This window comes from Anabrus simplex, chromosome 9 (assembly GCF_040414725.1).
Source record: "Anabrus simplex isolate iqAnaSimp1 chromosome 9, ASM4041472v1, whole genome shotgun sequence".
Lineage (NCBI taxonomy): Eukaryota > Metazoa > Arthropoda > Insecta > Orthoptera > Tettigoniidae > Anabrus > Anabrus simplex.
The window spans coordinates 87,509,966-87,522,648 of NC_090273.1; the positions used below are offsets into that span (position 1 = coordinate 87,509,966).

Here is a 12,683-nt window from a genome sequence, read left to right on the forward strand (position 1 = left end):
TTCTACAAGTTTTTGAGCTGAAAATTCTGGTTACACTAGTGCATCAAAACATGAACACATTTCCAATAAAGCAACAAGAGGACATAAATATATATTACTGTGCTGTTAAAAATATAATACTGAGATTTGACAATGGAAATCATTTCTACTTACTGTAAAAATAAGTTGCTGCTGAAATACTATATTGATCATCCAAGAGAACATCCTCATATATTTATTTAATAAGAACAAAGTTATTTGTAACTTCGTCAGCATTAAAAGCAGAGAAGAAAGATGTTTACAACAAGTTTTGAAATAGTTTCATTTTATAAATCTGTGAACATCCACTACCAATTACATAAACTTCAAGAAATAACACTGAGGTCACTGCTGGTTTTCAAAATAACTGATACTGTCCAAGAGTTTAATTAAATTGAAAAGCATGAACAGTTTCAATAGACTTAAAATAAATGAGCTTTGTGCCTTATTTGAGTATATAATCTCAGTAAGAGAGCTATACATAACACCATAATTCATACACATAACCAGTTAAAATATCCTGAAAAAAGACTTGAGATTTATCACGGGACACATTGAAAAGGCTCAAAATGATTTATTATCTACTAACATATCCATGACTGAAATAGCACTTAACGATGCATAAGTATTGGTAGAGTCGAGTATGCTACATGTTAGTTTTATTACAACGTTTCTTTTTCCTTAAACATTTCTTTTAAACATAGTATGAAAGAAGGATTATGCCGACGTGCAAGTTTTACACTGAAGAAGAGCACTGTTTCATTACTAAATAATCTTTCACTGCTAAACTATCATTGAAAATTGCAATTTAATAATATTTGTTCAGTAAAAAGGCAACAAATATAATAAAATCTGAATGGATATCTATGTATGACGTCTCTGCCTACAACTTAAAGGCTTTACACAAAGACCAAATACCTTTTTTGTAGATCATTGCAACTTGTTACTTTCCCTCTTGGAATGTTACCTGTCATTTCACACTAGAGCCTAGGAAAATCCAGGGTCATTGGGAGGACACTTGAAAATCTAAATTATTCTGGGTTCTCTGATTTAACATAAAGCAAAGAAGAAAGCATTAGACAAGTGTAATTCTACATTAAAGGCAACAATATTTACTTGAAACTTTTCATGATCCAACAAATTTTAGATATGCAGCATAAAGCATTCTTAAACACCACAGAGTACTTCAAATTATTACAAAGAACTACCACAGAAGGTCTCAAATGAGAGCAAAACACATCCGAAACTTTTCCAAAACATGGTATTTGTACTGAGGGTAGAAGTCGCTGAAGATATTTCAATAAAAAGCAGATCAAATGTATGCAGTTTATCCCTCATACTTAAGAACTAGCCACCTACCTTGGCCGACACCTAAGCCTCCATATACTCCTAAATACATGTCTCGCTTGGCAGTGTCAATAGTTCCATTTTCAGGTACTTCTTCGTTTGACCACTCGGACAACCACATATTTGAGCCAATGGAGAAAGCTTGAAATATGATGTTCAATACGATGGTGGCAATAGATAGCAACAGCCCAATAGACATCAGATAATGTTTGTACACATCCCATTTCACCTGAAAATTCAAAAGAAAAAAATAGTTACATAACTGATGCAAAATAAAATACCATCTTCTTATTCTTCTCTGCCTACCGCTTTTCCCACACCTGTGGGGTCGCGAGTGCGAAATGCGCGCACATGTGGATTTAGCCCTGTTTTACGGCCGGATGCCCTTCCTGACGCCAACCCTATATGGAGGGATGTAATCACTATTGCGTGTTTATGTGATGGTTGGTAGTGTAGTGAGTTGTGTGAATATGAGAGCAGAATGTTGAGACGGACACAAACACCCAGTCCCGGAGCCAGAAGAATTAATCAGAAGTGATTAAAATCCCCGACCCGGCCGGGAATCGAACCAGGCACCCTCTGAACCGAAGGCCAGTACGCTGACCATTCAGCCAACGAGTCAGACACAAAATAAACCATTATCCATGGTTATTTCTAACACAGGAAGTAATTTTGGATAAGGTGTTACATTCTTACTTTTGTGTTTGTCATTCTGAATGAAGTGTAATGGATTAGTATAACTTGGAAACAATTCTCTAACCCATGGGTAAATAATGGAAATATCAATAATTATTATTATTATTATTATTATTATTATTTATGTACTTTTGTGCCGACTTTATTTGGTATAAATCATGATCGTATTATTTGTGAGATTATGTCATGAAACATCTGCTGTATGTATATTAATATGAGTTTATTTAATGTAAGAACACTTAATTAATAGTATGTAATTTATTATTACCTGTATATATGATGTATATATCCACTGTAATGTTGTGCAACAGATGGTAATAGTCCAGAACTTATCTTTGGAACTAGATAGTTACAGAAAAATCCATTCATTGTAAATAGGCTATTGGAGATTCGAAATTACGGGAAAACATGTTGTCATATTCTTCTAGAACCCTGGCCACGCAATGTATATAAAGAGGCAGTCTTGAGGGTTGAGGAGAGTTGTCTAACAAGAGCTGTGAGTGCAAGTCGTTAATCGAGTATGTGAATTCATGTTGTGATTGATTGAATGTTGACATGCTATTGTGGCAGTCTTCTTCTTCTTCATAGCAGTGTTTTGTTTTAAGATGGCAGTTTATTAGTGAATGTGTGTGTAATATGTATATATAATTTGTAAATAAAATAGTGTAAACAAGTGACAGCATTTCGTGTGTGCATCTTTGTGGTAACAACATTAATAACTCAGGACAGAAATTGTGCGCCCGTGATGCTTGTACTTGAAATATGTTACCACGCCTAGCTCCATGAGTTAACCTTACATTAACCCTTTGTTGATGACTGACAGGCATATTCAAGCATTTTATATCTTCTCTCTGGTATTATGTACCTACAGTAGAAGTCCGTTATAGCGAGAATTCATAACGACGAAAAATTTACTCGTTATAGCGGATTATCGTCATAACCGATTTTTTATAGAAGTCTACAAAAACCCGTATGTATGAATCTGTATGAAACAGCAATCTGTTTGTTCAAAACTTGCGTTTTTGCAGATAATATCCACACAACGGCTTTCTCTCTCTCTCTCTCTCTTTTTTTTTTTTATAAATCTGATACTACGTGAAAGTGTATGTTTAATTTCATTCTGAAAACATTACAGTATCACTTCAGAGGCCTGTGTGGTAAACGTTTCAGTTTTCTTCATCGAACAGCATTCAAGCGAATGCAGAGAAATGATAACATCCTCGCTACAAATTTACGTGGGAATAGCCTTTCTGAAATTTAACGAGACACGAGAAAATATAAACTATCCTCTGAAATCAGTGATGTACTCTGCCATATATTGAGATTCATCACATTCTTACTTAATTTCAGTATATAACATTAAAATTAAGCAAATGTTTACTTCAGCGTTTATTTCTAACGAGTTAATAATTGCTATCGGCCACACTATTTATGAATTTAATACGAAAACGTGTTATCCTCTTTCATTTTGAATTTTCTTTTAGAGAACAGTAGTCGACAGGTATCACTAATCGACTCTGATATCGCCTTCTAACATCGGCGAGAGAGCTCGCAAGTGTACATAGCGAGAAAACGATGCTGTACCGAAGATGATCGATCACATTTTGTGGCAAAGGTTTCAGTTTTCTTATTCAAACAGCGCCACACTGCTGCAGTCACATTGCTGCCTGGGAGACTGATTACCTCGGATCGAGTACGGGTATTTCAGTCACCTTGGCAAAGAATATTGCAATGTAATCAAAACGTCGGCAAACTGTACATAATGTACAGAAAACAACAACACAGTTCAACCCAGAAAAAAAAAAAAAAAACTGAAATTAAACATACTTCCATGTAGTATTGGATTTTGAAAAATAACAAATGAGTAAGCCGTAGTGTGGATATCATCCGCTAAAATGAAAGTTTTGAACAAACTGATTGCCGTTTTATACCGATTTTAATGTGTACAGGGTTTTTCTCGACTTTTAAGAAAAATCGGATATAACGGCAATCCGCTATAGCGAGTAAATTTTTCGCCGCTATGAATTCTCGCTATAATGGATTTCTACTGTATCTCTCCATATCAAGTTTACCTCTAATTAAGTACGATATAGGCTTATGTGTTATAATTATTAAATATGACACTTATAAAGACATGAAGTGTTACAACACTGATGATAGTTAGCATCAAACAAAAGTATTAGTCATTAGACTCTAGTATTTGGGAGTAAATACAGTATTAGCATTTTTATTGCCCCAGCCTATGTGAGTCCCAGAGGTGCCAACCTTTGACGTGGATTATCAGTAATCACCCTCCGCCTCCTGGGAAAAATTTCGAGTGAAGTCTAAAGCATGCTGCTTTCTTCTCGATAATCACACCCCTTTTGCCCTTCCCGATAGCAATCTATTCAAAAGTATATCATATAACACAATAACATTTGCACACAACCTGTTAGTTCTGTGATAAAACATTCCTTGTAGCTTGTTTCTCATGCAGTAGCTGATTTTCAGTGTAGTTTTTCTTGAAGCATCCTTCCCACCGTGATGACATTTTCGTCTTCTGAACCATACGTGATTACAACGCAGATGTGCTTAATGTAGGCATCAATTCTCTCATAGCAAATACAATAGTACTGAAGGATTTACAGCGTAGCAGAGAAGAGCAGCGCCTGAGCTCCTTCATTCACAATGACTTTCACAATGCTTATGAGTAGCAAAAGGAAGTCACGATCGAATAAGTATCGTTGCCATATCACAAGGATTGAAACGAGGACAGTTTAGGAGAAAGGCTCAAAATGATTGAACGTTTTTCCTTCTTTTCTTTTTTTCCGTAGAAAATTATTTTTTTGTGGTATGTCAGCTTTTCCGTAATAATTTCCCCTTTGACTGTAATTCCGTAATCGTGAGGTGAAATCCATACTAATTATGGACAATCCGTAATATAATAAAGATGTTGATTCCCATAGAGAACCTGAAATATTTGTTCCGAATGAGTAAATTTATAATACCAATTAGTTGGTCCGTTATTGGACATTCTGAACAAATATTTTAGGTTCCCTATGGGAATCAACATTTTTATCATCTGATGGCCAAGCAGGCATCAATTTTTGAAAATCAGACAGTCTCTCATAGTATTGGCACTGCCGGTGGCTCCGGGTAGCCTACGCAGTGACCTCCACGGTATGCACTAGCCACGCGTCTTGGTGAGTGTGCTATTTACCAACTGATGAGCCCAACTTACCACACTGGGGCGAAACGCTGGCAACCAGGAATGAGTTAGCTGGAAAATTTATAATGTTCAATAATGGACCAACTAATTGGTATTACAATCCATAATAGTCGGCACCTCTGGAGTCCCAGAGCACACTGACCCAATGTGTATCTGGTAAGGGCCCCAGCTCAGGGTTATAAGTGAAGACCTCAACAGAATCTACAACACAGAAGATGGACTTCGGAACGGTGGAGATTGGAGAAAAGGCAGCCCAGCACTCAGGGAATAGTACGAGTACACTATTCATAAGCAGAGTTTGTTTCTCACATGAGGGGCAGCTGCAAGGAATCTGTTCCCCATGTAAGAGGCAGCCTGAGTAATTGCTCTAAAATGCCTTTGGGAGTGGCGACCCCATCATAACAATAGACTAAAAATGAGTGATGGTATACCATTAACACCCTGACCTGGCAGAAGCTGGACAAGGAGAAATGAAAATGAAATGATGATGATTTAACTTTATAGCAACTTAATTCTTTCACATCCTAATTTATACACAATGTTTTATATTCAAGAACCGATTATATTTGAATCATGACATCCAAACTTATCACAAAGAACCAATACTTACACTTCCAGTTTCAGCCTTTTCAATTTCGATCAACTTCTCTCCCACTATAGGAGCTTTAACATTATTCTCCTTTTCACTGTTGAGCCGTTGAAGACTTCCTTTTTCTGATCGGTTCTCTACTGAAGTCTGCCTGTAACACAAAATTAAATCATTCGTTATATCACAATATCTCTAATATTGAAATGGAATTAGATATTTTTTTAGGGTTTCCGACATATCAATAAATCTTGATTTAGTTTCATTTTACATATTGATAGTTCTTGTATATTATAGATAAGAAAGGTTCCACGTTATCAATACAAGTTTTATTTATGTAGGATCTTACATTGTATTGATAAGGTGGAACCTTTCTTATCTATAATATCTCAATAAATCTACGTGGCTATTACTTTCTTTTAAATGTACCTCACTTATGCATGTATAAGAAATTGTAAAAAAAATTATAAACGAAACAGAGTTATTTATGTATATTCAGAGCTCCAATCATTTCCAAAATCTGACAAGTACTTTGAGAAAATGGAGTGTTTTCAAATGTGCTTCGCTCACCAGCCTATTCTAATGAATTACTAAGCAGGCAGCCACAACATACAATACCTATGAATCTTGAGCCTAACGACACACGGAGATCTTTCTTGCTTCTTATGTACCATTAGCCTTTATCGGGATGCTTTGAGGTAAAAAAGTAGATTAAGATTAAGAAGTGCTCTGTCACCTTTGCTCTTCATTGTAGTAATGGACGAGTTAATGACAAAAGTGGCAAGGAAAACTGGGGAAGGGAAAATGAAAGTCATGATGTTTGCAAAAAAAGGAAGAGGATATCCAGGAACAGTTTGATGCATGGGAAGATGAGGTGGAACAATAGAGTGTGAAATTTAATGCCAAAAAGAGCAAGATAATGAGCACAACTAGAAACAAGGAGAGGCCTATGAGAGGGATAACATTTGGAGGGGAACAAAGGTAGAAAGATTCAGGTACCTGGGAAGTATCACAGAGGAAAGTGGAAGACACGCAGGAGCATTCCTGAAAAAGTCACGCCTGGTTTGGAGCAAGGATGTCCCTCAGAGAAGCAAAAGAGTGAAATACAGGAGTGGTACCTATTCTGATCTCATCAGCAGAAACTTGGGTAATGAAGCAGAGAGCCGTGTATACGACACAGGGAAGCTAAATGAAATTTCTGAGAGGCAGGATAGGAGTGACAAGAATGGATAGCATGAGGGAAAAAAAAGATTAGACATACAGTATAGGAAAAAAAGAGTCACTGCAGAACAGGACAGAGGCACCTGGGCTTAGATGGTATGGACACAGGGAGAGAATGACAGAGGAAAGGATACTGCAAGTAATCAGCTTCATTTTCCGTATCAAATTCTAATCACTGAGAGTTACAATAATTGAAAATCTTCCACCTTTTTGATACTTTTTATTTGCCTTTTAGCAAATTATTATTTGTAAACAGTACATGTTTCGTTCTCACTTGGGAACATCTTCAGCTGTTGTTAAGCTTAGGTGAATTGCTAAGTTTCTGAACACATTTGCAAGTACACTGATCCTCTTAAAGACTACTTGAATACAAATTAAATTAAAATGATGTTAAAACAATGTGGGGGTTAATGGGTTATTAAATGAGACTGGATGATTACACAGTTGGCCAGCTTAAAAACTACATCTATTCATTGGAATAGTTGTTAAAAGTTTCACTTTGTTACTTTAAAAATGTCTGTCTGTCTTCCAGTTAAAAGGTTTTAAAAATGATTGGCTTCATGACACTGTTCAAATTGTTGTTGAATGTTTTTTCTTTCACTCCTTCCAGGTAGGCTGTTATTTATTATGAGCTTGCTTAATGTGCCCTAAATTGAGTCTAATGCGGAACTTTGAAGCTGATTGCTGGTCAATTTTTGGGAAGGGAGCTTTGTCTCAATTTCTGAAATGAAATGAGGAAAATAGGGATTTGTTTTGTAATGAAAACATGTCTCTTTACATAATAACTTAATGTATAAAATGGTTCCTTACCTTACTGTTGTTAGACTCCAATTCTACTGTGACCCTGGAGGGGGAACGTTTGATGCTGCTTTACGTCTAGTATACTAATGGTGTGTGTGTTCCGTTTGCTCCTCCTTTCGGGGAGGCAAGATTGCGGAGAGGGGAGGAGGCGTGTCGCTTACTGTCACGGCTTCGGCTTTAGAAGGGGTGGGGAGAGGGGATGTACAAAATGGTGGAGGCTCGGTCTTATTTATCCTTTTATTGTCTGTATTGTTTCTTTTCCCTAAAGTTTCAAGACTTGATAATTCCCTTTCGAATATAGGGTTTCTATTGTCAATTGTATCATTCAGGTTATTGTCCTGATTGCTTTTTTGTTCTAAATAAATATATAGATTTTCTAATGTATTTAGAAGAGTTCCTTTGTTTATTGTACGCGATATAGTTAAATCCTGCTCTATGGTTGTGAACTGATATCCAGTTGAACTCATGTGTTGGCCCATCGCGGAATTTTTTTTATGTCTTTCAGCATTGACATGCTCTAGGTATCTTACAGTAAAACTGCGCCCTGTTTGACCGACATAACTTTTTTCACATTGATGACAGTTCAATTTGTAAACTCCTGATTCAGAATGTTTGTTTTTTCCTAGGGAATTAACACTATTGTAATTAAAGAATTTTTGCTTTGTATTATTGCTGGTTGAATACTTAATCTTATAGTTATATTTTCTAAACAAATTGGTTACTGTATACAAGTTGGGGTTATTGAACGTGAACTTGGCATATTTGTCTTTCTTTTTTATTTCGGGTGTTAGATTAGTTTGTAATTTCTGTTTGAATTTACCAATTATTTTGTTTATTATTTTTAGTTCAAAACCATTGTATTGGGCCTGTTTGCGAATAAGGAGCAGTTCTTTTTCTCGTTCTGTGTGAGTAAGGGGTATATTAAACGCTCTATATATATAACTGTAGTAAGCTGACCTTTTTTGCGATTCCGGGTGCAATGAGTAGTTCTTTATTGTTATGGGAGTAAAAGTGGGTTTTCTGTGTATCTTGAAGACAAACTCTTCCTTTTTCCGTGTTATATTTATGTCTAAAAAATTTATGGAACATTCTTTTTCTTTTTTCTACTGTAAACTTTATTCTAGAATCAAGTGTATATAATTTATTGAGGATATCGTCACTGTTGTTCACTCTTCGGTCTATTACGGCAAAAGTGTCGTCTACAAAGCATATCGATAAATTGAGACCTTCTATTTGTCCTATTATTTTGGTATGTTCGAGGTAATCAAGATAAATATTGGCTAAAATGCCCGAAGCGGGAGCACCCATTGGGAGGCCTTCCTGTCTATATATCTTCTTATTGAAAGTGAAGTAATTGTGTTTCGTAACAAATTTGAGTATATTAATGAAATCTTCCACTTCTGCTAGGCTGAGTTGTTTATGTTCTATTAGATTCTTCCTGATAATTTTTATTGTTTCATCCACTGGAATATTTGTATACTTGTCCTTGATATTGAAGGAACATGTTACTTGATGTGGTGTTAATTTAAAGTTTTTGAATACTTTGCAAAAATCTACAGACATTTTTATTGGTATCTTGTGAAAAACATAATGTTTGGTTAGGAATGTACGTACGTACTGCGATGTTTTATAAGTAGGACTGTTGCGGAAGATATATAGACAGGATCTTGGATATAGATATTTCTAGAACCTCAAAGACCTTGAATGTAATGCTCCAAGAAATTCCGGTTCACTAGTCCACTCCTGTTAAGTCGATCTATATTTTAAGAACACTAGCAAAGACGGAACATTATGTATATGAATATTGCACAACATTATATAATGAAAGAAGAATTTCATTCTATTCAAACCCCAAAACAGAGTGAACCAGTAATCAATACTAATAAGGAACTGTTTTTGCCCATTAAGAAAAATCTTTACTCAAGGGACCTCTATAAAGGACAAATATTGTTTTAAAGTCTAAAATAATATCAGCCGAACTTATCATTTTAATCGATTCGCTGTTAATTAATCAAACTGCATTAACGCAAGATATTGAGTTACCAAAGACTTATACTGCAACATATCTCTACACCTAGTACAAATAGGTTACAGTTTCCAATTTGTCAATAGGTGAACTCATTTTAATACATTAAATTTAATTTCCGGGTTGAACCGTGTTGTACTTGTACGCATATCACGTCATATCACGTACAGTTTGCCGACGTTTCGAATACATTGCAGTATTCTTTGTCAAGGTGACTGAAATACCCCTACTCGATCCGAGGTAATCAGTCTCCCAGGCAGAAATTACACTACTAGAGTGGCCTTGATCTTGGCCTTTTATATCCTAGCCTTTCTGGCTGACGTAAGCCCTGGCTGTCTCGCGAGACTTCTGGAAAGTATATGTCACAGCCAGGTAGTAGGGGCTTGCCCGCGCTATTATGTAATGGGGTTGCGGCCCGTGTGTTTATGTTGTGGTCTGTATGTCTTAAACTATGAATGATAGGCATCCAAGAATAACTGATTTTGTATCATTCTTCTAAATTTATGTTGTTCGGATGTTTCTTGATTTCGATAGCCTCGCGGATTTTCCTTTCCAGATTCCAGGGGATAGCTGCTAGGATCTTGGTCTTGTCAAATGATATTCCGTGCCTAGTTTCGTAGGAATGCTTGACTACTGCTGAAATATCTGTGTTTTGGTACTTAGTGTGACAGATATGTTCTTTTAAGCAGGTGGAGATCAGACGTTTTGTCTCACCTACATAACAAGCTCCGCAGCTACATTCAATGTGATACACTCCAGGGGCCTGTAATTCTATTGTGTCTTTTATTGGTGGTAGATAACGGGCTAGCTTACGGTGAGGTTTATAGATAGTTTTTATGTTGTATTTGTCCAGTATCTTGCCGATCCTATCTGTAGTGTTTTTTATGTATGGCAGTATCACTGTTTTCTGGCGGGTCAGTTGTTCTTTCCCGTTGTTTTCTTCTGCGGCGGCCTTTTCTTTGTTCTCTTCTGATTTTTTAAGGACTCGTCGGATGTTATTGAGCGAGTAGCCATTTTTCCTAAGGGCTTCCGTGAGGTGTTCTTTTTCTTCCTCGAGGTGCTCTGCGTCAGATATCGCTATGGCCCTGTTCACTAGTGATGTTAGGACAGCCTGCTTTTGTGATGGGTGATGATGAGACGAGGCGTGTAGGTACCTGTCTGTGTAAGTGGGTTTCCTGTATACTGCGCGACTCAGCGTCCCATTGGGGTTACGTATTACTAGCACATCCAGGAACGGTAGTTTTCCGTCTACTTCTATTTCCATGGTGAACTGAATATTTACGTGTATGGAGTTGAGATGGTCGAGAAATAGCTGTAGGTTATTGCTCCCGTGAGGCCAGATTACAAAAGTGTCGTCCACAAAACGGAGAAAACATTTCGGTTTCAGGGCAGATGTAGCTAAGGCTTTCTGTTCGAAGTGTTCCATATACATGTTTGCTATTATTGGAGAGAGTGGCGACCCCATCGCGGCCCCTTCTGTCTGTTCGTAGAACTCCCCGTTGAAATAGAAATAAGTGGCGCTAAGGCATTCTTTAGCTAGTGTTGATAGGTCTTCTGGAAGTTTCTGGTCTAATAGCGGAAATACTTCTGTTAGCGGCACCTTGGTGAAAAGTGACGCGACGTCAAAACTTACTAATAGGTCCGTACTTTCAATTGATTGGTCCTTAAGGAGCTGGATGAAATGTCTGGAGTCCTTCACGTAGGTTTCAGTGTTTCCTATATGTGGCTGAAGTAGTCCAGCTAGGTAACGGGCGATATCGTGCGTGGGAGAGCCTATAGCGCTCACGATAGGTCGCAGAGGTATGCCTTCTTTGTGGATTTTAGGCAGGCCATACAATTTTGGAGGTATCGGGTCCGAGGATATCGGTTTCTTCTGTATTTCGGCTGGGATGCTGGAATTTTTTACTAGTGTGTGGAGTTTGTTCTTAATGCGGTTGGTAGGGTTCCTAATTTTCCTGTATGTAGAATCGGTGAGTAATTGTTCTATTTTCCGAGTGTAGTCTGTGCGTGTCATTATCACCGTAGCGTTGCCTTTATCTGCGGGTAGGATAATTGTTTCCATATCTTGACGTTGTGTTTTTAGGGCATGAATTTCTTCTTTAGTCAAATTGGATGGCGGCGGCTTTGCGGATCTCAGTAGACATGATACATCCTGTCTGATCTCCTCTGCAGATTCGGTAGGAAGGTGCCGGATTGCAATTTCTGCTTTGCTAATTATTTCTTCTACCGGTATACTATTCGGAGCTACTGCGTAGTTGAGTCCTTTTCTCAAGACCGAGGTAGTAGGTTCACTGAGTGGCTTGTCTGTGAGGTTTACTATTACATTCTTCTTCAGTGGAGCAGGTGGTTTCGGTTTCTGTTTTTGTAAGAGGCGGTTGAATTTCTTGTTTTGCTTGGCAGTGGCTAGTTCCAGTGTACGCTTGTGTGTTGCTAATGCTGTCTAACGTGGTCCAGTCACTGAGTGACAAAGTGCTGGCAAGTTGCAGGTGGAGATGAAATAATTTATTGTTGAGGTAGTCCAGAGTCTGTCTTGTGTCACTGATCCGTTCTCTGAGGAGTTATTTGCTGGTTTCGTGAAGAATACGGTCCGTTCGTCGATTCTTGGTGTGATATTTCAGTCTCACACATGCTGGTATAACGCTGTTGTCCCTGCAGCGTTTCAGAAAGGTGAGTCGAGCCAGGTAGTTACTCATTTTCTTTCGAAGATTGTCGAACTGCCTAGTAGCTTTGAGAATATCCTCCCCGTATGGGTTTCGTATCTTAGAAGTGAAGCTTCCACG

The 12,683-nt window shown here is 37.5% G+C and overlaps 1 protein-coding gene across 10 annotated transcripts in view; it reads right to left on the minus strand.

Moving 5' to 3' along the window:
- MRP (Multidrug-Resistance like Protein 1) overlaps window positions 1–12,683 on the minus strand; it is a 482,909-nt gene that overhangs the window by 203,874 nt on the left and 266,352 nt on the right. For all 10 annotated transcript variants that reach the window (XM_067153606.2, XM_067153603.2, XM_067153605.2 and 7 more), the window contains 2 exons: window positions 5,880–6,009; window positions 1,378–1,594 (listed from right to left, as the gene is read on the minus strand). In XM_067153606.2, coding sequence (XP_067009707.2) covers window positions 1,378–1,594; window positions 5,880–6,009 — 347 coding nt within the window. The remainder of the gene's footprint in view (window positions 1–1,377; window positions 1,595–5,879; window positions 6,010–12,683) is intronic.